The sequence below is a fragment of the Balaenoptera ricei genome, chromosome 1, assembly GCF_028023285.1.
Source record: "Balaenoptera ricei isolate mBalRic1 chromosome 1, mBalRic1.hap2, whole genome shotgun sequence".
NCBI lineage: Eukaryota > Metazoa > Chordata > Mammalia > Artiodactyla > Balaenopteridae > Balaenoptera > Balaenoptera ricei.
The window spans coordinates 184,750,141-184,775,758 of record NC_082639.1 but is presented as its reverse complement, the minus strand read 5'-3'; the positions used below and the strand labels follow the sequence as shown (position 1 = coordinate 184,775,758).

At 40.7% G+C, this 25,618-nt stretch overlaps 2 protein-coding genes across 12 annotated transcripts in view; one reads left to right on the top strand and one right to left on the bottom strand.

Annotated features, from left to right (window-relative positions):
• Positions 1 to 10,987, bottom strand: part of RO60 (Ro60, Y RNA binding protein) — a 28,648-nt gene extending 17,661 nt beyond the window's left edge. Inside the window, exons 1-4 of one of the 8 annotated variants that reach the window (XM_059942672.1) lie at positions 9,980 to 10,187; positions 7,634 to 7,807; positions 1,772 to 2,033; positions 583 to 1,182 (exon numbers count right to left, since the gene is read on the bottom strand). In XM_059942672.1, the coding sequence (XP_059798655.1) occupies positions 583 to 1,182; positions 1,772 to 1,853 (682 nt within the window). In that variant the 5' untranslated portion in view covers positions 1,854 to 2,033; positions 7,634 to 7,807; positions 9,980 to 10,187. Of the gene's footprint in view, positions 1 to 582; positions 1,183 to 1,481; positions 1,673 to 1,771; positions 2,563 to 3,305; positions 4,397 to 7,633; positions 7,808 to 9,979; positions 10,188 to 10,855 lie in introns of those variants that run through there. The other 7 variants (XM_059942713.1, XM_059942705.1, XM_059942720.1 and 4 more) reach the window with 7 other exon arrangements.
• Positions 10,345 to 25,618, top strand: part of UCHL5 (ubiquitin C-terminal hydrolase L5) — a 52,191-nt gene continuing 36,917 nt past the window's right edge. For 2 of the 4 annotated variants that reach the window (XM_059942769.1, XM_059942764.1), the window contains exons 1-3: positions 10,348 to 10,558; positions 19,043 to 19,106; positions 21,089 to 21,194. In XM_059942769.1, the coding sequence (XP_059798752.1) occupies positions 10,483 to 10,558; positions 19,043 to 19,106; positions 21,089 to 21,194 (246 nt within the window). In that variant the 5' untranslated portion in view covers positions 10,348 to 10,482. Of the gene's footprint in view, positions 10,559 to 11,236; positions 11,268 to 19,042; positions 19,107 to 21,088; positions 21,195 to 25,618 lie in introns of all 4 variants that reach the window. The other 2 variants (XM_059942746.1, XM_059942757.1) reach the window with 2 other exon arrangements.

Sequence of the window (25,618 nt, the reverse complement as noted above, 5' to 3'; positions counted from 1 at the left end):
CCCTTCTAAGAAGGACTAAAGAGTCATTGTAGACCCAATTAACTTTTCAAAAGTCTCTTCCCATAGACATAGAAAAACTGCCCCAAGTTACCATGGCCCCTGGCTGACTGCCTGGAGACAATTAGCATCCTGAATTGTTAAGTTCAGCACTCCTTTGGGTAGCCTTTAGGTTCCACGGAACATACGTCCTAGGAAGACAGGGAGGGAAAGAAGGGGCTAAAGCAGTACAGCCTGGCTATCTGCCATCTACTGGCTAGGAGCCGTTTCGATTCCTACGACTTTAATCATATCCATGCTGCTTTCATAGTCCATAATCAAGGGGGTGAGCATTCTAGTTAGCATGGTGACATTTTAAGATTTAGAATATCAAGCTGCAAATCTGTCATTTGGTTCTTGATCATTAATGTCTAGGCGTTTAATTCCAGGTTGGCATTAAACATATATGAATTAATCAATGTGTTCTGAGAATTAAAGGCTATTTCTAGAAAATATTACATAACTGTCTTATGTCAAATAAAAATTTGCTATTTTTTGGATATCTGCACCTCACCCCCCCCCCCCCCATGAAGATCTTACGCTTACCTTCACTGGAAGGTTTAAGATGCGACAATCTTAACAGATCTTTGTGAGACCAGCCATTTCTTTGTTTATATTTTGTAACGGCCAGGGCAAGGGCCATGCCACCTTTTTCATTGTACCAGTCTGCTACGGCCTTCCGGAGGGCGCGACCCCACATGCCACATTTCATGCTTTCCTTTAGATCTTTCTTAAATTGTATAAAAGTAAAGAGATGTGTAGGAATGCGACAAACTTCAGAAACAGCTTTGAAGGCGGCTTGTTTCGTGCTTATGTCGGAACACTGGGAACAAATGGCGAGGGCAAAGAGCGTAGGCTCCTGCTTTGCAGTTCTGCCTTCTTGACTAAATGACTTTATTTCCTGTATCACTTCACATCCTCTGCCATCTTCAATCAATCTAATTAAAGCTTCGGCATTCTCAAGGCCCAACTTCTGTTCTTTGATATAATAAGTCCCACCTTCAGAACCAAAACATAAGAACCGGTGCAGCCGATTCATATCAGTGACTTGCCACACATATCCGTCTTCAGAATTGGCTATCTGCTTCTCATTCAGCGGCTGCATTTGGTTTACCAATTCCTCCATTTTTCTGTCTTTTAGGAAACCTGTCAGAAAGCAAAATGTTATTTTAGCTAGAAACAAGAAAATTCTAAAAAGGAAAATTATTTATTAATCTATGCTTATTGAAATCTGCCATGAAATCTTTTAATTTAAAAATATTTCTTAAGCTCAGTAACTGGTGGTGTAACGATCAGAAGCAATAGCTAAGAAGTCGCATTTTTGAGGTATAGCTTGTTGCTTCAGAGACTGAGCAGGCAGTTCGGCATGGAGTCTAGAGGACCAGATGGAGGAGAATAAAAGGGGCGGCAATAGTCACTGACACAGACAGGGGGCTAGCACTCACTTTACTTCCTGAATAACTGTGTAGACATTTTTGATTGTGTATCCAACATCTGTTCCTCCCTTCCCCCTTCTCTTATCCTCTTTCTGGTAGTAATGCCCTTCAGGGGACATTCCCCAGCCCCAAGGGATGAATCTTGATTGCTCTAAGCCAGTGGTTCTCAAACTCTGTGTGCATCAAAATTACTTGAAGTCCTAGTTAAAACACAAGATGATGGGTTCCACACCCGCCCCCCCCACCCCGAAGTTTCTTTCATAATTCAGTATGTCTGGTTGAGGCCTAAGCATTCGTACTTATCACAAGTTCCCAGGTGATGCTCTCATTCCTCTTGCCATGTGACTGGTACAGGTATTGAGCAAGTATCACAACTCCCATCAGTGAGACACGATAAGTCTGCTGGTAATACTTCTGAGGTTTTCTTCCTTCTTAAAAAGGGGCTTGGGCTCTTAAAAAGGAATGTTCCCCTTTCTGCCCTGACATACTCATCTGCACATGATGCCTGAAGTGGTGTCAGCTACCTAGAGCCATGGAGGGGTGCCAGTTTAAGAAGACAAACTAATTTGTAAGGATGGAAGCACCAGAAAGAAAAAAAAAAAAAGAAGGAATCTGGGTCATTGATATCATCAAATTACCTGGAACTGCCCTACTTAGAAATGTCCTAATATATCATAAGTATATCCTTATTGTTTAAGCCATTGATAAGTTTTCTGCTACCTGTAGCTGAGAGCATGCTAACTCATTAACATCCTGTATCAACAGTGCTCGTTTATAGTTTACTTCATCTGTGACTACCCACATTTTCCTCCTTCCAGTATCTCTGAAGCTACTAGAACTAGCTGTCTGGCAGCAGTATCCCTTTTTCTCCTCCAAAGGGAGTAACCACAATCATCCATTACTTTATCGGTCCACCGCTACTCTCACTATAGTACAGCTGTTTATCTTCAGGTTTCCTGCCTGGGCCACTACAGTGCACTGGGCTTCTCCCCATGGCAAACAACCAACAAAAAATCCTCAACCAGCATTTACTGCATACTGTGTGTAAGGCATGAAGGAGATTTCTGTTCCCTTAAAAAGATTTTTAAAACTTTTTTTTCCTGCCCTCAGGTAAATCACAGTCTATTTGATGAGGTAGAAATTTATACATAATACAAAGCAAACTGTAATCAAGTGCTTTAACAGAAAAGTGAATGAGCAGAGGAGGATAAAATAATGCTGTCTCAATAATCCAGGAAGACTGAAAAACTGGCATATAAAGTTTGGGGAACACATTCCAGGAAGGGGTATATGAAATCTCGCTCTGTGTCTTTAAATTTTAGAAAAGGAACTAAATATACTGCAAAGAAATGTTGACAGGTAAGGTAGTAGCTTAAAGAGGAACACAAGTAAAAGAAATTTTGTTTTGAAGATGATACAAGCTTGAGCATGTTTATATACTGTGGGGAAGGCTAAAGACACAATCCTGGTGAATATTAATTAAAAAAAAGCTAAGGAGAAAAGGGCCCTTTAAAGAAGAAAGAGAAGGAGAGGCACACAGACTTAAAATCTGGAGAGAGTGGTATCGTAGACCACAAGGAAGAGAATTTCACAGAGTGAATGGCTGGTAATGTCAAATGCTCAGCAATCAAGTGAGTAAGGCTGAAGTTGGCAACAGGGATGCTGAGGAAAGGCAATCGCAGTCGGGCGCTACGAGAAATAGCTTGATTCTAGTGAGGTCAGGAGGGCACGCAGCGGTGAAGAGACTTCACGGGTAGACTACTCTTGCACAGAAGCCAAGTTCTCAAGGGAAGGTAAGAGAGAAGGCAGGAGCCAGAGGAAAGATCTTTTTACCTTTTCAGATGAGAGGACTCTGAGGTTGAGGTTCAAAGTTCGATTTGGAGAGTTGAAGACAGCAGAGAAAGGGCGTAAGTGAGGGAACGAGATCCCTGAAAGAAGTTTCAGAGCATCCAGGCGGAGACTAGCCCTTGACAGCAAAAGAGGTATCTCCTTCACTAAGGGTGGAGGTTATGGGTAATGATCCCCTTGAGGGAGAAAGAGGAGTAAAGAAATTGAGGGAGTTCTCAATGCGGGGAAATTGGGTGAGTAAGGGAGCAATGAAAGACTGGGTCTCAGAGCGGGGAACACACAATGGTGCAGAGGTAAGTGCTGGGAAGAAAGCCTCACATTTTGCATGTGACTTAGGGGAACAGTGATTTGAATTGTGCTGGAAACAGCAGTGTCAATATTCCAAATAAAGCTCTGACATAAAGTAGTTAATCTCAGTGCAGGCCTAGGCTTCAGGTGGTGTCAGAGACGAAGTGATCATATTGTATCAGTCATTATGGACTGATTTATAGTGACTGAGTACAGCACAGGCTGAAACTCCTGGTGCAGTGGATGTTGCTTTTTCTATGTATTCGGACCCCCTTTTCAATATGGCATTTACCTCTGCCTTTCAATCCAAAAAGGCTAAGAGCCTTCTCAAAGATTGATAACATTAATTGCTAATTCCAGTAGAAATTTTTTGACATTGCTGGCCTCTCCTTTAGATTTAACAAAAACACACACTCTCTGGTGTTTCTTCAACCTGGCTATTCCTGCTTATTAGTCATATTTGTTAAATGAATAATTTTGAGAAGACATTCAATTATCAGATTATACTACACCAGTTTTCCTGCACCAAGGCCCAAGTGGTGAGATTTCAAGGTCTCAATATAAACCTCAAAACCCCCCACTCTCAAAGTTCTTTCCTTTTTATTATTCTTTGTGAGCATGTCCAGCTAACATCAATGGTTCCCTTGAGAACAGGGACCAGGCCTTATCTGTGTATCCCTCCTCTAGAACACCATTTTTAAGTAATTCCTAATATATATTTAAGGATAACTAAGCAGGATTAAAGTTGATTTTCTGAACCATTTATCTAAGTATTATGCATGACTGGCTTTTCTTTCCTGTAACACATTTACTTTGAAAATAAGTCTCAATGCATGCAATTAAAAACATAATTCAAGCCTTTAACATAAATTCTGTAATCAGGATAAAATAATGTACTATATGCAGGTAATAGAAATACAATTAAGAAAAATAAAACATGAAAAAGTTACAAAGAGAAAGTAATGAGTACTGAGTAAAAATGTCACCTGAGAACAGTATTTCTCTGTAAGTTCTTCTAATATGTTTAATATTAGGTATTCAAGTATCTTTTCTAAAGCAAGCAGAAAAATGAACTTTTAAATCTAGAGAGGATGCCTAAAAAAGAAATCCCTAAATGTAATCCTTGTAATCCCTATTATAAGAAATGAATTATTTATTCATAGCTGTACAAATGGAATCTTCCCTTGCATGTTATGTTTTATTAATGACAACCCTGACCACACACCCTTTCGATACTTCTGCAGGAGAAATGTTCACCTTTTCATATGCTTCTGTGAACACACTTTCCAGGGTGCAACATAAAACTGTGGATCAGATCACATCATTAACAGTTAACGGCACCTCTCTACTTGCTTATGTAGATTTACCTGAGTCAGATTTTTAGAGTGAAATATAAAAAACAGAATGGCAGCATGTTCCAAGCTGCTCTCTTTGTCACTGAGCGCTGAAATACAAATTAACTTTAAAATTGGCTAGGTGATAAGACACAGTGGTATAATAAAGAATATCTGGGTTTTGCGGGAGGTACAGACTACTCGGTGCAAAACAGGCTACAAGGATGTAGAGTACAACACGGGGAATATAGCCAATATTTTGTAATAACTATAAATGGAGTGTAACCTTTAAAAATTGTATAAAAAAAAAGAAAAAAGAAGAATATCTGATTTTTGTCCATGGTTCTCACAGGGCTTCACACACCACTTTGGGTTTATATCCGAAAAAAACAAAAACACTAACTCGAAAAGATACATGCACCCAATGTTCATGGCAGCGTTACTTACAATTGCCAAGGTATGGAAGCAACCTCAGTGTCCATCAACAGATGAATGAATAAATAAGATGTGGTATATACATATACAATGGAATACTACTCAGCTATAAAAAAGAACGAAATTTTGCCATTTGCAGCAACATGGATGGACTTGGAGGGCATTATGCTAAGTGAAATAAGTCAGCCAGAGAAAGACAAATACTGTATGGTATCACTTACATGCAGAATCTAAAAAATACAACAAACTGGTGAATAAAACAAAAAAGAAGCAGACTCAGATAAAGAGAACAAACTAGTGGTTACAGTGGGGAGAAGGAAGAGGGAAGGGGAAATATAGGGATAGAGGATTAAAAAAAAGGGTTATTATGGGATTATATGAAATCATATGTGTGAAACTTCTGAAAACTGTAAAGCACTATAGAATTTAAAGAATCTTTTATTCAATTTAAAAACAGTTAATAAAAAAAAACCTTGGAATATCCTGATTGATGGGAGTGTCTTTGTTATGCTAATGAGGTGACTCATTCTGGGTCTTTGGATTGCTTCCAGTTGGGGGTCGCCATAAAGACCAATCATCTGATTAGAAGGTTGGAACTTTAGGCCAGATCAACCTCCCAGGAGGGAAGGAAGGCAGGTGACTGACCTCAACCACAGGGTCAATGAATTAATCAGTCATGCCTAGTCATGAAACCCCATATACAAACTCTGGACATCAAAGTACAGCGGAGGGACTACCCTGGTGGTCCAGTGGTAAAGAATCCACCTTGCAATGTAAGGGACACGGGTTTGATCCCTGGTCAGGGAACTAAGATCCTTCATGCCGCGGGGCAGCTAAGCCTGCGCGCCACAACTACTGAGCCCGAGTGCCGCAAACTACAGAGCCCACTCACTCTGGAACCCGCACGCCACAGCTAGAGAGAGAAAACCCGCACGCCACAACTAGAGAGAAGTCTGAGCACCACAATGAAGAGCCCACGCGCCCCAACAAAAGATCCCGCATGCCTCAACGAGGATCCCACATGCCGCAACTAAGACCCGACGCAGCCAAAAATAAATAAAATAAAATAAATAATAAATAAATCTTTAAAGAAAAAAAACAAGTTCAGCAGAGACTCCCAGTTGGTGAACACTGATGTGCTGGGACGGTGATGTGCCAGGATTCTACAAACAGAAGGAATCCCTCCACTGCCTCCAGTGGCCTGGTGGTGTCTTCCATTTGGCTGTTCCTGAGTTGTATCCCTTATAATAAAAGATTTTATTATAAATCCTTTATAATAAAACTGTAATCATAAGGATGGTGCTTTTAGGGAGTTGAGTCATTCTAGTGAATTACTGACCCTGAGCGCATTGTGGGAAGCCTAGTTGGCTGGACTGGGACCTTATTTGAGGCTGTTGTGTGAAGTAAGGGCAATCTGTTTGGGATCCTGCCCTTTCACTTGGGGGATCTGATACTAACTCTGGAACTGAAATGAGTTGATCTCAAAATACAGACACCAAAGGTATAAGTGACAAAAGAAAAAAACCGATAGACTGGACTTCATCAAAATTTAAAACTGTGTTTCAAAAGACACCACAAAGCAAGCAAAAGACATCCCATGGAATGGGAGAAAATAGTTGCAAATCATACATATGATAATGAATTTGTGTCTATGATATATAAATAACTCATAACTAAATAATAAAATGATAAATAACCCAATTAAAAAATAGGCAAAGAATCTATATAGGTATGTCTTCAAAGAAGGTATACAAATGGCCAACAAACACAAAAATGGATGCTGAATATCACTGGTCATCAGGGAAATGCAAATCAAAACTGCAATGAGATACCACTTCACACCAACTAGAATGGCAATAATCAAAATGACAATAATAAGTGTTGGCGAGGATTTGGAGAAATTAGAACCTTCATATACTGCTAGTGGAATGTAAAATGTTGCATCATATGATATCTCTATATTTAACCTTTTGAGGACCTGCTACATTGTTCTCCAAAGTGGTAGGGGGTTTCTTTAGGGGTGATGAAAATGTTCTGAAATTATATAGTGGTTGATGGTTACACAACTCTGTGAATATACTAAAACCCACTGAATGTGATGTGTGAATTCTATCTCAAAAACCTGTTATTAAAAAAAAATTAAAACTTGGCTAGGTGAAATATATTTGGCAAGTTATTTAAATAGATAAGCATTTAAGTGATATTTAACCCTACATTTTTTATATTTGTCTTTAGAAAGAAATTTGAGATACACACAGACATACTATACAGGACCTTAATTTCTTCCTTCCCCAAATGTCATCAACCCCCTTCTCAAAGCTTAAGCTCCAGTGTCAGTGGTTTAGAAGACAGGTGGGCAGTGAGTGAGTTCAAAGCCTGGTCATCAGTTAATCCACTTCTGAATAATCAAGCGTTGTAAATCCAGATTAACTAACAAACAAACAAACAAAAGATAGTTAATTCTTCTTTCAGTTGGCCTGACCTAGTCTGTGCTCTTAAAGCAACACCCCTGCAAGGAAATGTAATACAGCTAAAGTTGTATTAAACGTCTATAAATCAAAATTTTGAGAAGAAATCAAACAGATTACAATATCATTAAAAGCATGGCCACACTCTGAAATTGGTTGTGGATATTTTATACATTGCCCACTTCTCTTTTTCCTAATTTTGAATGCAAGATCAGTGAATGGCAGTAATACACAGTATGCAATAACACTAGTTCTGCTTCTTATTCGCTAGAACTAGAACATCTATAGTAACTTTTAACAGTACTAATAATATATTACTTCTAAGTATGCCTACATTCTTCTTGAATGTACACATCTAAATATCTTTCCCAAGTCTCTTGATCATTTGTCACTTGAAAAGGCTCTCTTTCATCCCAAGAGGTCAAACAAGTTTACAGCTTATTCCTTTTTAAATGGAGTCAAAGCTGACTTACATCTATGAGAGCAAGACAGTTTGAAAGAAACAATACTGCAAAAACGGGGGCCACAAATTCAGAGAGCTGTATCACTCAGACTGGTCAATGGACATGAGCGAATCAAGTCAAGGGTGATGCAATAAAAAGTGGTGAGGAACTAGAGCAGACATGACAGCACGATATTCGGAAGGCATACACCTTTTAGCCAACTGGTCGTCATGTAGTTTGGGCCTCATATTGCCAGATCTTCTCATTTTTCTCAAAAACTCAGAAATCTGGATTTTTAGGTGACCTCTTAGAATTAAATGTTAACAACATAATTAAAGAAATTTGACACACACACACCCCCCCCCCCCATTCTGATTACTTATAGGCTGTTTCAAGGGCTAAACTTTCAGTTCGGTCTTTCTACAACAGGCACCATGTTCAGTTGGGTATCAAATGTTAGTTTTGATGTATTCAATAGTTACTTAGCACCAAAAACATTTTCAAGTTCACAGCAATATTGCAGATGAAGAAAATACGGCAAATTCCTGCAAACAGCTTTGGGCTCTGATGACACTCATTCTAGGCGTGGTTCATAAGGAAATAAGGCCAGACTCCTGTGCCTCACAGACTTTCCCATTTAAGTATATTAACAGAATACATACCTCTCCCGCCCCCCACCAGCTTGAAGACACAGTTTCCCAGGGACAAACTTCAAGAAAGTTTCCAAAAAAAAATTTTTTTTTAAATTTAACCCCTGACATAGATTTTGGCTTCTACTCCATAATATAACCACGTTTGTTTTCATATAAAAGCTGTGCCGCTGTTTCTCTCAGTAAAATGTATCATGTTTATTTCGTGGCTTCACACAGTCCGGCAGGACAAGGTTCCCTTATTCCAGGGCACAGGTCCTCCTGCTTGAGAAACAAAGAATCCGAGTTTTACCAAGTAAAGCTTTTTTTTTTTTTTCTAGAAGCCAAGGGCCCTTCTTGGAAGTCAGAGCTTTAAGGAGTGATGCATGAACACTACTACTCTGAAAGATTTTAGTTTTAACATTACTATTCTGCAAGGGCCTGGTGAATGAGGTTTCCTGATTTAGTGAAGACAGCCATTTTTGGTTTAACGCATCTTTTAGTCTTAGGACCGTTACAAATATTTTCAGATTAACACACTGCATTTTTCAACCTCATGTGCCTTGGAGGCACCGCGCCCCTTTACACTTGTCTATCAGCCCCACCGACGACAGGACGGATCTTCTCCTGTCCCTCGTCATTCCCTCCAAGACAAATTCGTCCCTCGGTCTTCTCACAAAGATCCTTCTTCCCGAAGCCCAGAGGCCGGGCAACGCCTCTCGGCGCAGCAGCAGCGGCGGGAGGAGGAAAAGAAGGAGGAGAAGGAAGGGGAGGAGGATAGCGGGGCCCTGGGACGCCGGCCTGCGGGAAGCTCCGCAAGTACAAGGGGGAGCGGTCCCGGCTTCGGGAAGGGCCCGGCCCAGCAGAGGTGCCGGTCCAGCCACCCAGCCCGCCAGGGCACGGAGGCGGGGCGGGAGACGGGTCGGCGCAGCGTCTGCTCCGGCCTCGGCCGCAGGGATGCGGGGTGAGGGCCACGGAGGACCGGCCGGACCTTGCGCGTCCCCGGCGCCGCTCAGACCGCACAAAGGGCCCCGGCCAGCCGGCCGTCCGCGGTGTCCTCACCTGTGCCCGGCGGCCGACCCTCCCTCCGAAGCCGCCGCGCCACCGGGAGAAGCGCTGCGCCACGCCGCCGAAAGACGACGCGCGTCGGCCGGAAAGGTGATGCCTGCTCCGACTCCGCCACCCGGGTCTCCCGGTTCGGTTCCCGGGAGCGAGCCCCGCCCCGCCGGGCGTGCCCCGCCCCCGCCCCAGACTAGCGAGAGTCCCGGATGTTCCCTCCTCCGGCGCCCCAAATCCCGCCCTTTCTCGGCGGCCCTGGCCCCTTCCGAATCGGCTCCGGGTCCTGCGCGGCCCAGAAAGAGTTTCGCCGTCTCTTGGGTGGCTAGAGCGTCCTCCCGCGCTCTGTCGCGCTGCAGGTGACGGCGCCCGGAGGCTGTCGGGAAGTAGGCGGGGTGACGTGAGGTTGACGAGCCAGCGGCGGGTTTGCAGAGCTCAGTGGCCGGAGGCGGCTGGATTGGGGGGGTGCCGGAGCCGGAGGTGGAGCGGGGCGGCGTGTGGCCGGGGCCATGACGGGCAATGCTGGGGAGTGGTGCCTCATGGAAAGCGACCCCGGGGTCTTCACCGAGCTCATTAAAGGATTCGGTGAGAGCCAAGGGGACCGTCCTGGGCCGGGGGTCACGGGAGGAGGCCTGAGCTGGGCACGGAGTGCTTCCCTGCGGCTGCCGCCGCCCAGCGTCTGGAGGGAGGCGACTCTCTAACCCTGGAGTCGGGGAGGGGGAAAGGCAGGGCTCCGGTCCCTCCTTGGTCCCGGCCAGTCGCGTTTCCGTGGTGATCTGAGAGCCACACCGCGAGGGCAGGAGCGTGTCCCCAGGACTCGGCGCTCCAGTACTAGCTCCACTGATCTGAGTCCCCGCCCCAGTTCCCCCCGACTTTACGTACCGATTCTTCCCTTTCCACTACGGGGCGCCCCCATTCCAGGCAGGGGTGCCCAGGTGCGTGTCTCAGGCCATCGGTGCTACAGGAAGAGTCGGGTGCGCCTTGTCGAGGGTGGGGTGTCCAAGGCCCAAGCCGCCCCGGAACATGACATTCGAGTTATTCGGAGCAGAACCCCTCGAGTGTGTGACCAGCCCTGCGAACGTCCGCACAGGCTGGCCGCGTGGGACGCACGGACCACCTCGCTCGTTCTGCTCATTTTGTGGCTTCCGGGGAAGTGTGCTTTCTCCAGCTAGTGCTCCGGAGGCCACATGCTTGCCTCGTAATTTCTTTCTGACTCTGTCCCTTATCTCTGGTCCTAAGTAACCAACATATTTGACTTTGTAGCCTTCCCTGTCGCTCCAGCTCTTCTTTGGCAGTAAGTTTATTTTTATCTGTTACATTTTCTCAAGTATTAATTTTAGCTATTATGTTAAAACTTGTACTTGAGGTGGAAATTCAACATTGATATAGATAACTGTTTGTTGTACGTAGCTGACTGTTTGGATATCATGTATCGGGCATATATTGTTTACCTGCTGTGTCTGACACATTGGTAGGGTTTGGATAGTTTTAATGTGAATAAAGCATGACTGCTGTTCTAAAGAACTGACAAGCAAATTATAATATGGCGTATTAATTGCTACATTAGAGTAGGTACACACAGGTCGTGGAAGAGCACGGGCAGAAGAAAAGGCATAAACAGTAGTGGTGGTAAAGTATATGACTTAGGGAACAGCTGGGAAAGTGACTAAAACATAATGTAACAGACTTCAGGAGTATTTCAATCCGAAGCTGAAAAGATAAACTGAGGCCAGATTGTGTGCCATGTTGTGTAGTGTGGATTGCCCTGTAGCCCCTGGGGACTTAACTGTCAAAGATATTTCAAGGCTGAAATGATATTTTTATAATTTAAAAAGATTTACTACTTGTAGTGTGCAGGGTAGATTGGAATGAAGTAAGAGAAGCTAGAAGCCTCTTAAAATGGTCAGAATTTGAGATGATTGGCTCCACACATAAAGTAGTGATTTGGAGAGGAGGAGGTAGATTCAATAATTTTTGCTATATTTAAATCCACAGGACTGTTAACTGCTGGGATGTAGGGAAAAAGAGGTGACAATGACTCTAGTTTCTAGCTTGGGAGACTGGTGAAGTACAAGTACAAGAGAAGAGTAGGCTTGATGGACAAGAAAATGGGTTCAGCTTTGGACATACACTGAGTTTGAGATGTCTGCAGGTTTTAGCCGTAAACGTTACCTTCAAAACCTTAACTATTATGACATGTTAGAGTTAACCTTAAGAAACGTATCAGGCAAATTTGTTTATTTTAAAATTAGTCCATTCTGTTAACAGCTTTTGCTTCAATTTCATACATGCAGAAAACTTGGAATTGAAAATGATTTAAATAAAAGCATGCGTAAGAGACTGCCATGGAACTGCACCTTCTGTACCTGCACAAATGAAAACTGAAGCTATAGTTATTAGACTGGTTTAATTAGCAGAAGAAGAACTTTGCAAAAAGTTAAATGATGGTAGTTGTATATCACCATCAGATGCTTCAAAGAGACTGAGTTTATTCCAATCATTTTCTTTTTTCCTCATTCAATTCATGGATTTAAAAAACCTTTGGAAGTTTATTCTTTCAAAAGTGAAACATCTTATTGTATTATGAATGCTATTGTAGATTTAAGTTTCTTCATTGAAGGGGAAATTATATGTGAGTTGAGTGAATATATTAAATAAAATTTTTGGTGGAATATAACATCATGGTAAAACAAAGTTCTTATTAAATTAAGAAACTGATGGAGCAGAACTATACTTTTAATTGATACAATGCATACGTAATTCATAAATGCAGCAAAACAAACTAGGATAGTCTACTAATTAAAAATAGAGGCTGTGTATTTCTGCTTCCAGCCAAGATAGAGTAACAGGGACTGGATTTGCTACAACAAATCAGTGACCTCAGCTTTCCCTTCAAGAAACTAGAAAAAGATGAGTAAATTAAACCTAAAGTAAGCAGATAAAAGGAAGTAATAGCGATCAGAGTTGAAATTAGTAAAACAGGAAAGAAAAAAATAGTGGAGAAAGTCAATGAAACCAAAAGCTGGTTTCTCAAATATCAATAAAATGCATAAACCTCTAGTCAGACTGATCGGAAGAAAGAGAGGAGACAAATGACCAATATCAGGAATAAGAGAGATGACATCACTACAGATTCTACAGATTTTTTAAAAAAAATTAAATAGTTATTTTTTTGGCTGCATTGGGTCTTCGTTGCTGCGTGTGGGCTTTCTCTAGTTGCTGCGAGCGGGGGCTACTCTTCGTTGCAGTGCGCGGGCTTCTCATTGCAGTGGCTTCTCTTGTTGTGGAGCACAGGCTCTGGGCGTGAGGGCTTCAGTAGTTGTGGCACGTGGGATCAGTAGTCGTGGCTCACGGGCTCAAGATTGTGGGCTTAGTATTGTGGCTCATGGGCTGTAGATCACAGGCTCAGTAGTTGTGGCTCACGGGCTTAGTTGCTCCGTGGCATGTGGGATCTTCCCGGACCAGGGATCGAACCCATGTCCCCTGCGTTGGCAGGCGGATTCTTAACCACTGCACCACCAGGAAAGTCCCAGATTCTACAGATATTAAAAGGATAAGTGAATATTTTAATAAATATTTATGCAAATAAATTTGACAACTTGGATGACATGTACAAATTCCTTTAAAGATGCAAATTACCAAAGTTCACTCAAGAGGTAATAAATAAACAGTATAGCCTTATGTGTATTAAAGAAATTGAAATTGTAATTTAAAATTTTCCCACAGAGAAAACTCTAGCCAAAATGGCTTCACTAATAAATTCTGTCAAGTATTTAAGGGATAAGTAATACCATTTCTACACAAGCTTTTCCAAAGACATTGGAGAGGAGGAAGTACTCCCCAACTCATTTTATGAAGGTCAGCATTATCCTAACACCCAAACCAGACAAAGGCATTATAAGAAAAGGAAACTGCAGACCCATATCCATCATCAACATAGATGCAGAAGTTCTAAACAAAATATTAGCAAATCAAATCCAATAATATATTAAATAGACAATATATCATGACTGAGAGGGGTTTATCCCAGGAATTCAGGGTTGGTTTAACATTTGAGATTTACACCATATTAAACTAAACAAGAAAAACCATACGATTAGATTATCTCAATAATTGCAAAAGGCATTTGAGAAAATCCAGCATCTGTTAAGAATTACGAAGTGTTAGATTTTACCCTGCTTGCCAGCTGACAAATGGGCCTGCCACTATTTTATAGATGCTGGCAGACAACTTCAGCTTTATAGCTAAAGGATTGTATTACTCCTGGCACAGTAGGCAACAGGAGATTCATGTTTGCATTGGTTCCCTTGTCCTTTAAGTCCATAGAAGTGGAGGTAGATGCTGCATGCATGACTTTCTGTCATAGCTGAGAAACCCCCAACCTTAGGGAGCTCCCAATGTTAAAAGAGGCTGCTAGCAAACTTGCTCAACCTTTAGCTCTAGGGAGATACTATTATTACAGACAGCAATAAGTCTTCCCTCTGCCCCAGAGGGAGAAAATATCTCTGCCTTTCAAGTTTGTTTACTATTTTGACATCCTTGAAAAGACAGTTTTGAACAAATCTGGTAATTCCTCTCAGAAGACAAGCAGTAACAGTAGAAACCCATTGAGAATTGTCTCCCAACAAAACCCATCCTTTCTTTCTATACCAAATATGCCATTCCCTCAGCTACTCTGATTAATCTGACCTGACCTGCAGGGCTGGTACCAAATCTGTTTAATTTATCTCTTGGAGTGTTTTTGTTAGGGAGCCAGGTGACTTTTTCAAGTCTTTGTATCAGCCTTTCCTCTCAGCTTAAGGCATTAACTCAGATATAGCAGGGTGTATTCGTGATTGTGCAGACTCTGCCTGGGTCTGCAGGGAAGAAGTCTAGAAGAATTCCATCACCCACAACAACTCAGGCCCCTGAACTGAGGCAGATCTGAGTGACTTAGAGCCAATGTGGTGTTTCCTTTACGTGAAGGTCTGTTTCAGACACTTGTAAGGTGCATGTCACCTTGTTTTGGGGAGAGAGGTGAGTTAGTGCCTGGCATTAATTAAAAGTATAGCCATTCACACAGGAAATAAAAGTATAGTTATGAGCACATGGTACGCTTGGAAGCAAGTGTTGATTATAATCGTTGGGGCCTCCAAAATGGGACCTTCTTATTAGGGGTACAAGTTAACAGTGCCTCCAGCTTAGGGCTGCCTGTTCATTTCACATAATTGAGTCCAGTCCTCAGAGAGATTGCCTTAGAGCTGACAATACGGTTTTTCCTATTTGGTCACATCACCAGCTAAATGACATTTGTCTGTGCCATGAAATAACTGAAAGTGGGGTTGGGGAAGATATCAAGGGCTGTTTTTCATGGGAGGTGCAGAAGCTGGGCCCACGCCTGCTGCTTCTGGTAGACCTGTTGATACGGTTAGGGGACTGGCAATCAGTGTTGTCAGAACTGCGTGTTGCAAGATAGCATCCCTACCAGTCAATTAAATTTAAGTCACTGGCAACAGATTGGGAGAGCCTCACCAGAGTATTTTTCTCGGGGAGAAAGACTCCAGGTATATTGTTAAGAAAATTATTTTTAGAATTAGTTTTTGTTTATTTATTTATGGCTGTGTTGGGTCCCCGTTTCTGTGCGAGGGCTTTCTCTAGTTGCGGCAAGCGGGGGCCACTCTTCATCGCGGTGCGCGGGCCTCTCACTGTCGCGGCCTCTCTTGTTGCGGAGCACAGGCTCCAGACGCGCAGGCTCAGTAGTTGTGGCTCACGGGCCTAGTTGCTCCGCGGCATGTGGGATCTTCCCAGACCAGGGCGCAAACCCGTGTCCCCTGCATTGGCAGGCAGATTCTCAACCACTGCGCCACCAGGGAAGCCCTAGAATTAGTTTTTGAATAGACTTTTATGGAGCCACCAGTGCTATAATACAAATGTGTTAGTCAAGATATAAATGTTTTAAAACATTTTAATTTAAAAATTTAATTTAATGTCCTATTAAGTAAAATCAATTTAATAAGAGCAGTGTTCTGGTTTGAATGACAGATTATTTGGTCATCCTATTTAAGACCCAGTTCAACTATTTTTAAATTATTTATTTATTTATTTAATTTTTTTGGCTGCGCGGCATGTGGGTTCTTAGTTCCCTGACCAGGGATCAAACCCGAGCCCCTTGCATTGGAAGCAGGGAGTCTTAACCACTGGGTCGCCAGGGAAGTCCCCCAGTTCAACTATACATTAAAGTTTTTTCTGATCAGCAAGGATAGTCGCCCACCTCTTAACTTCCAGAACGCATCCCGTGTGTGTACCTTTCATATGCAAAATATGCAGACTGTACTGTCTTTGAGTTATATGAGCTTGTTTCCTACTAGGTTGAAGTTCTTAAGCATCATTAAAATAGTTTATTATTTCCTGTCCTTGTTAGGGCCTAATACCATGCTTGGCACTTACTTTCAACCTGCGGTTGGCTGAATCCGCGGACCCAGAACCCGTTGGATACAGAGGGCTGAATGTATTTGTTAAATACCAGTGAATCGTTAACTTTTTAAAGCCTAACCCCTGCCCCCCACTCAACTTTTTACTTAATATATATTAGAGGAATCAGCATGGTGATTCTTTGTGTTTGGTATTTGAGAATGTATACCTCACAAGAGTTGTGTGGATTGGATGAAGCGGGTAGTATTCTTGTTTTAAACATGAGGAAAGTGAGGCTCAAAGACATGTTCTCACTCAAGGTAAAGAACTTAAAGGCAGTGGTAGAATTACAACCCAGTTCTCTTGAATCATTGCTTATTTCTCTTTCCATTATACCATGCATTATTTGAAATTGAATGTACATAAGGGGATTATTAGAATTGAATGTATATAAGGAGATAGATGCTAACAGTTAAGTACTATGTTTTTCTTACACAGAGATGTGTATGTGTCTAACATGAGGTTATTTAAACAGTGTCACCACTTGAAATTATACCTTTGCAAAAGATTTTGGGGCTCTTTTAATTCAGTGGCTTTTGTTGTGTTTTTGTATGATATGTGCAATGTTTTAATGTTTGGCCTTTTTACAGTTGATTTCCAATAGCATAACCAGTGTTAACAAGTGCATTAGTGTTCTTTTGTGCCCTTTCTTGATACACGTATAAATATAGGTTCACACTTAAACAAACTTTTTTTCCCAAATTAATGTATGTGGACGTCTAGCAACCTGTTCTAGACATTCAGGTTGTTTCTAGTTTTCTCTACTACAAATAACGAAGTAACTCTCCTTGTACCTGTATCTTTAATACTTGGGTGAGAGCTAATAGATATTTGCTGAGCAGAGCAAATTGAGGTACTGAATGGTATGAATGCCCAAAGTCACATAGTTGGTTGGTCCAGTATTTTTTTTTTTTTAAACCACAGATTTTTGCATGTGATCTAAAGGCTTCTCCAGCACTCACTTGAAAACAATCTGGAACAATAGAAAGTGCCCAGACTTTGGAACCAGACATGGGTTTTAAATAACTTTTTGGCATATATTAGTTGTAGTGAATTTAGACAAGACACCTAACATCCCTAAGCCTCTTCCATATAATACTTTCCTTGCAGGGATTAGAGATAATGCATTCAAAGCACTTTACACATTGAAGTTACTGGTAAATACGGCTGTTTTTTTCTGTTGTGATCATAATGCTACCTGACATTTAATGGATCCTTAAAGTGTGCCAAGGCATTGTATTAAATGTATCTCATGCATAATAAATTACCTTATGAGATAGTAAGTTATCTCATTTATTTCTCACAACTGCTCTATGAGTATGGGGAGCAGAGAGGTTCAGTGGTCATACAGCTGGTAAATGGAGGAGCCATGGTTCAAACCTTGGCAGTTTGGAGGCCAGGCTCTTAACGAGTACACCATTACCACCATATGAACTACTAGAGCACAGTTCTCGACCTTGGTACTCTTGACTTGCCTTGCAGGGGTTAGACACTTTGGGCCCGATAATTCATTTTATCTTGACACTTTGGGGCAGATAATTCTCTGTTGTCAGGGGCTATTCTGTGCAATGTAGGATGTTCAGTGTCTCTGGCCTCTACTTACTAGATACTACCTCCCCCCCCTCCAAGTGACAGTAGTGACGGTAAAAATGTCTTCAGACATTTTGAGATGTTCCCTGTCGGGGGTGGGGGGGTGCAGAGGCATAAAAAAAATCATCCTGGTTGAGAACCACTGTTGTAGAGAAGAACATATTGGGGGACTCTGATGTAGTTGATATTAAATTAAATTTTTAAAGTGTATAGAATTGGAATTTAGGAAAAGGGTCAGAACTAAATAGCGTTCTGAAATTCACTGTTAAGTGGTAGCTATTTATTACCACTTTATTTATTTATTTATTATTTATTTTTGGCTGCGTTGGGTCTTCGTTGCTGCCTGCGGGCTTTCTCTAGTTGCGGCGAGCGGGGGCTACTCTTCGTTGCGGTGCGCGAGCTTCTCATTGAGGTGGCTTCTCTTGTTGCAGAGGATGGGCTCTGGGCGTGCGGGCTTCAGTAGTTGTGGCACACGGGCTCAGTAGTTGTGGCTCGCGGGCTCTAGAGCACAGGCTCAGTAGTTGTGGCGCACAAGCTTAGTTGCTCCGTGGCATGTGGGATCTTCCCAGACCAGGGCTTGAACCCGTGTCCTCTGCATTGGCGGGCGGATTCTCAACCACTGCGCCACCAGGGAAGCCCCTATTACCGCTTTAAAAATTAAGTGTACAGTAAGGAAAAAAGGGGGCTGCGGGCAGAGCTGTGGAAACATAGCAGCTGAGTGAAGAGAGTGGGTGGAGAGGAGCCAGAGATTGAGAGAGACTGAGAAGGAGGAGTCATGGGGTGGTGTTCCAGTGAAAATAAATCTTGAAACTTTTTAAAGTTGTCAAAGGAATATACTCCCACTATAATAATTAGGAAATAGTAAAGGTAGGACTAGGATTTGACTGTGAGCCTTACCAGTTTTACCATTTTAATCTGTCATGTCTTATCGCCCCCAAATATGCTTTTCTTTCAGTTAATATTTTATTTAATGGCGAAGGAAAAAAAATGAGTTATTTTGTCTTCTGAAGAAATAATTTCTTATTTCAGGTTGCCGAGGAGCCCAAGTAGAAGAAATATGGAGTTTAGAGCCTGAGAATTTTGAAAAATTAAAGTAAGTATGTTTTTACTAAAAGTAATATGTCTATAGTTAAGCAAACTTTCATGAGTTTATTTTACTTGGATTACCTTAGGCTGAACACATTATCTCCTTTAAGATTTTTTTCAATTGTGTGAGGTAGGTATTATTCCCATTTTATAACCAAGAACCTGAGGCTCATAGATAAGTAATTTGCAAGGGATTCAAAACTAAGTTTCTGTAATTCCATATCAACAAAGTACTGATAGGTTGATTTTTTACAACTTTCACTTATAGATCAATACTGTTAGAACATGGAAAACATTTTAACATAAAACACATGAATAATAGGTCAGTCTACAAAACTATATTTGACAGATAATGTATATTAATAGTAATTCAGAACTTTTAAAAAAATTAATTTATTTTTGGCTGTGTTGGGTCTTCATGCTGCACGTAGGCTTTCTCTAGTTGCGGCGAGCGGGGGCCACCCTTTGTTGCAGTGTGTGGGCTTCTTATTGCGGTGGCTTCTCTTGTTGCAGAGCAAGGGCTCTAGGCGCGTGGGTTCAGTAGTTGTGGCTCGTGGGCTCTAGAGCGCAGGCTCAGTAGTTGTGGCGCATGGACTTAGTTGCTCTGCAGCATGTGGGATCTTCCCGGACCAGGGCTCGAACCCGTGTCCCCTGCATTGGCAGGTGGACTCTCAACCACTGTGCCACCAGGGAAGTCCCAGAACTTTTTTTTATACATTATTACATTGCTTCTTGGGGAGGTTACAGTTCAGATTCCAAATGTTGATGCCAGAAAGTACCTTCCTCTTACTCCGTCCTTCTGACTTCTCTGGGCCTCTCCTTAACTGCCAACCTCCAAGCATTGACCCTGGATTGCAAATGGAGGGCGAGGGAGTTTTCACTGCGGGGAGCATTCTTAGGTCCTGGAATGGGGACTGTAGGGATATGTTTTTTATAGTAAGGAGACAGTTCCCTTCCCCCTATTTTCTTCTTCCCCACAAAGAGAGCAATCATTTTAGATGGAATAAGAGAGAAATTCTGGCTGGATGATCAGGGAAGGTTAATTAAAGATGCATCATTTGACCTGTCTGTAAGGGATAGGAAAGATTTTTGTGGCATGGAAGGCAGTGGTGAAAGATAGACTGGAGAGAATCCTGAAGTGGTGGTTTAACGGTTTGTGGGCAACAACCGTTCCTTTGGGGAGGTGGTGATTTCATTATGTGTGAGATGCAACATCCAGTCATACTGTAGTGTGACGGTTGCTCATGCGTCCAATAATTATATGAAGGCGACGTCCTATATTTCATAGTATTTATGCTAGCAGCCGTTTATCTGTAAACATCCTATGTGAACTTTATTCATGTATATCAGAATTCAGTCTAGGGTTAACAGCTTCTTCTAGTTTTGCTATGTTCTTTCTGTTTTTAAGTGAGGTAATATAAGGTAGAATTGAATAATGCACAGATTTGAGATTATTCCTTTCATTGTAATTCCATTTTTTTTTAAATTTTATTTATTTATTTATGGCTGTGTTGGGTCTTCGTTTCTGTGCGAGGGCTTTCTCTAGTTGCGGCAAGCGGGGGCCACTCTTCATCGCCGTGCGCGGGCCTCTCACTGTCGCAGCCTCTCTTGTTGCGGAGCACAGGCTCCAGAAGCGCAGGCTCAGTAGTTGTGGCTCACGGGCCTAGTTGCTCCGCGGCATGTGGGATCTTCGCAGACCAGGGCTCGAACCCGTGTCCCCTGCATTGGCAGGCAGATTCTCAACCACTGCGCCACCAGGGAAGCCCTATAATTTCATTTTAATTGATGTATTTTTTTTAAGTTTTGTTAGCCGTGTCTTAGGCAACATTCTAGTAACTATGAACAGCAATAGAAATCTTAAAAAAATTTCTCAAAGTTACTTCATTTGCATTGTTATTTGTTAAGTAAACGACTAAAACTTAACATATTGACAGTGTGTTAAAAGAAGCAAGGTTTGGTGTCACTAACTGGTATTTTTTTGTTTTGTAGGCCAGTTCATGGGCTGATTTTTCTTTTCAAGTGGCAGCCAGGAGAAGAACCAGCAGGCTCTGTGGTTCAGGACTCCAGACTTGACACGATATTCTTTGCCAAGCAGGTATGGTCCTTGGATGCTGTGGCGTCTCAAGAGCAGCCCTCTTCACACACAGGGCTCTTCCACCTGTGTCTCTAGTGCAGCCGTTCTCAGACTTCTCGGTCCTAGGGCTCCTCCACATTCTTAAAAATTACTGAGAGCCCCAAAGACCTTCTGTTTATATGGGTTATATTTATTAGTATTCATCATTTAGACATTAAAACTGAGACACTGAAAATATTTATTAATTGCTTTAAAAGTAACAATAAATTCATTACATGTTAATGATAAGGTATTTTTTTAATGAAGCATAAATATCTTTACCAAAGCAAAAGAGTAGTGAGACAAGTGCATTATCTTACATTTTTGTAAGTATCTTTAATGTCTGGCTTAATAGCACACAGCTGGATTCTCCTATCAGCTTCTTTATTCAGTCTGTTGCAATGTTTTCGTTTCGTTTTGTTCTTGGTTGAAGTATATGATTTAGTCTCACACATATGTGTAGTTGGAGAGGGAGAAGTATGCTAATTTCTTTTCCAGGAAATTATGGATATTCTTTGATATTATATCAAAACTCCAAAAATGTTCCTCTCCTAAAGATTGGTTGCAGTGTGAAATCTGAGATCATATTAATGAGCTTTGTATTTTGATATATAAAAATCCTTTGGTTTATCTTGCTCTTCAAAAGGATCTTTTACTCTTGGAGGATCTTATAACATTGTGCATTGGTCATTTTGAAAATTTACCAACTTAGGCAGATTTTCTAAATGTTGACACGATTATATGTGTTATCAACAAGTCACATTTGTTAATATCAGCATCTGTATCATTAGAAGAATTGATAAAGTATCCTGAAACTTTTAAACTCACAGTGGTGGATCTATGGATCTGAATCTTACAAAATTCTAATTTTCACTTGAGAATTCAAATTTTATGAAGGACAACAAATACTGTCAGATGTTTTCCTTGAAGTGACAGACTCATTTCACTCATTTTCAAGAAAATATCTGCCAGATGCCGTCTGAACAACCGTATTTGTCTGCTGTATGTCCTTTCAAGTAAAAATGATGTTCCAAGAAAAAGCAGCCAACTTAGCTGACAGTTCAAACAATTGTACTAATGCCTTTCCTGGAATCAACTGGCATGTTTTGGTTTGCAGCTGAAGTGCTTTATTTGTACCACCTGTTTCACTCAACCATAATATTAAAGACTTGTACTCTGAGGTCAAAATATAATAAAAATTTTACTGCTTTATCAAAGACATTCTTCACTAAAACAGGTTTTTGTTTTGTTAATTTTTTAAATTATGCACGTGTGTCAGTGAAACAGTTTAATGCCACTGCCTAGGTATATGCTAAAATACCAGCAGTTTTACCCTCGACTGCTGTTTTGCTACAGTGTAAATAAGAAAGCAGGAGGAAAAAGCAAAAACAGTTTTGGAATTATTACGGAAACAATTTTTAGGTCACAAACCCCTTGAAAATGGTCTTAGGAATTCCCACGGTTGCATGGACCCCACTTTGAGAACTGCTGTTCTGGAGTATACAGTGAAACGTTTAACCAACATTATTAGATGCCTCCATATTTTGGAGTCCATTGTTTGGAAAAGCTGAAAAAGAGAATAATGAAAGAGGTTTGATTAATGTATAAAATCTAAGCTAAATATGATTGCATTTGTTTGAAAATTGCACTTATTTCTGAGACTCAAAAAATTGCTTAAGATAATCTGATTAACCTTTAGAAAGGTGGAAACTTTTTAATAAAACTGCTAATTCTTATTACTGCCCTTTAAATCAAACGTTTACTATTCCACTTAGTAACTTGTTTTTCCTTTTTCTCTTATTTTATTACTTCTTTCCATTTTCCCCCCAACTTTTAAAAATTGAGTGTTTTTAGAGAAATTAGAGTTTTTTTGCTTTACTTCAAGGGTTAGGAAAACATTATTTTATCATTGTGTACTTAAAGTATCTTAAGTTACAGAAATATATAGTGATGAGTGAATATCCCTGTGCTCCCACACCCATGTCTACTAACCCCTTCTAACAGTTTGACTCATTCATTTAATCAACAAGTAGTTGTTGAGCACCTCCTTTGTGCTGGGCATTGTTTAAGGTCCTAGGGCTGTAATGGTGGATAAGGCAGGCATGTGTCTTCTTATTAGTAACAACTATCACCATAGCAGTACCAACAACAGCCCACATTTACCATGTTTGCTGTGTGCCAGATATTGTGCTTTAGGTATATTATTTATTTAACCCTTGCAACGGCCCTATGAGGTGTTATCCTCATTTCACAGCTGAAGAAATTGAGGCCTAGAAAAATTAACTTACTTGCCTGAGGTCACACAGCTAGTACATGGCGGATCCAGGATTTAAACCCAGGTCTAAAGCCCAGGTTGGTGGTTCCACCTGCCATACTACCTCCCACATTTTCTATTCACTTGTTAACGCATTCATTTTTTTTTTTTTTTTTACTGAAATTGGACTGTTGTGCAAAATATTTTGCATCTTTTCTTCACTTAATGATAAAAGTTTGACTTTCAGTGCACACAACAGCATTAGCTAACATATTGAAGGCTTATTAGGTACGTTTATATGTATTATTTTTTAGTATTAATTTATTTGTAGTAACTGATCCTCACAATGACCCTATGTGGTTTTACAGGTTCCTCATCATTTCACAGATGTGGAAACTGAGTCCCAGAGAGGTTAAGAAACTTGCCCAAGTTATGTAGCTAGTCAGTGGGAGAGCTGGGTACAAACCCAGGCACTGTTGCCTTGAAGTCCATACTCTTAACCATATCACAACACCACCTCTTTTAAAAGTATTCTTAGTATAAGCGTCCTATAATTTATTTAACTAAATTTCTTAATGATAAACATTTTGAGATTCTAATTATTTCTCTAACACAAATAATCCATTTATAAATTGTAATATTTATCATTGTACTACAATAATTATAATCACTGTTTGTGATTTTCAAGATCTAGGTAGTAGAGAAAAAGTAGGGGACAGATAGTTTGGTCCTTCAGGTGATTTTTCTCCTTTTAAAGACAGTTTTTTTAAGGTATATAAGAATCTATACCCATGATATAAAATGTAAGCATTATAAATGTACAATGTAGAAAATAAAAGTCCATTATAATCCCTGCTCCAGAGATAACCACTTAAAACAGTTTATATTTTTCAAGATTTTTTCCATATATATTTGTGTGTGTATTTAATTGTATTTCTTCCATACTAAATTGTAAACTCAAGAGTTTTCATGTATAATCCCTGACACATAGTAGGTATCTGATAAATGTAGAAAGAATATTACAGTTAAAGAACACTAGGATTCACTAAGACACTAACAATGACTGACATATAGAGGCCTAGGTATTTTTAAGGTATAAGAAAGTACTCTACAAAGAAAAAAAAAATGATACTGGAGTATGAATTTATAATTTCTAGAGTCCCTTCATACTTTTCTAGTTCTGTATTACATTTCTACCTTACTATAATTTAATGTTTTATTTGTATTACATTATTCCTACCATGTTTATTAATATGCCAGTTTAGTGATTTCCCAATTATATTATATTTTTTTATACTATATTATGCCAGCAGTTTCTATTAAACTGATCAGTAATTCAACAATAATATCTATCAGTATTTTTAGTGTATGCCTCCTATGAGCCTATGCTAGAAATTTTATAGTATATATTACATAAATAAATAATCCTTGGTTCTAGGCTTCAAGAGCTTATAGTAAAGATTTCCAATCCAGGGTCTCTGGACTCTGAGGAATATTTTCAGATATTTAAAACATTTAATTAAAATTATATTTATTTGTGATAACGTCATACAGATTAAATGCATAGTTTTGGTATTTATGGATGGAATTGCATCATTTTACAGAGGTAATACCGCCTGTCTTATGCTAATCACATGCTCTAATTGGAAGTGTGCATATGTGTGGATCATTGATTAACAAAATATCGAGAAAAGAAGGTGTCTTCTAGTAGTTACAATTTGTGTATAAGGATCCAGGAATGACCCTTTTGGTAATGCTTCTCTGCAAAACATTGTTGTCTTGTTACTGTTTCACTGATGAGAAAGCTAGGGTCTGTTTGACTTGTTGCTTTAGGTCATTGGTACTAGGTTTGTGTGACTCCACCTGCTCTGTCTTTCAGGAAAGAAGGATTGAGTGTCTGCAATGTGTCAGACACTGTGCCAGGTGCTTGGGGAATGATAAACGTCAGGAGCCCTCTCCTCAAGGGTGTTTAGAGCTTAGTGGAGGAGATTGGTATTAATCAGTGAAATACAAAATTACAGTGGCAATAAGTGCTGCATGGAGTGAAATGAGAACCGTATTGTGAAGCTCGAAAATAATCTATTAAGACTACCCTCCCTTCGGACAGCAACTACAGAGTTTTGGGGACCCCAAACCACCCTCACTTCTTTTT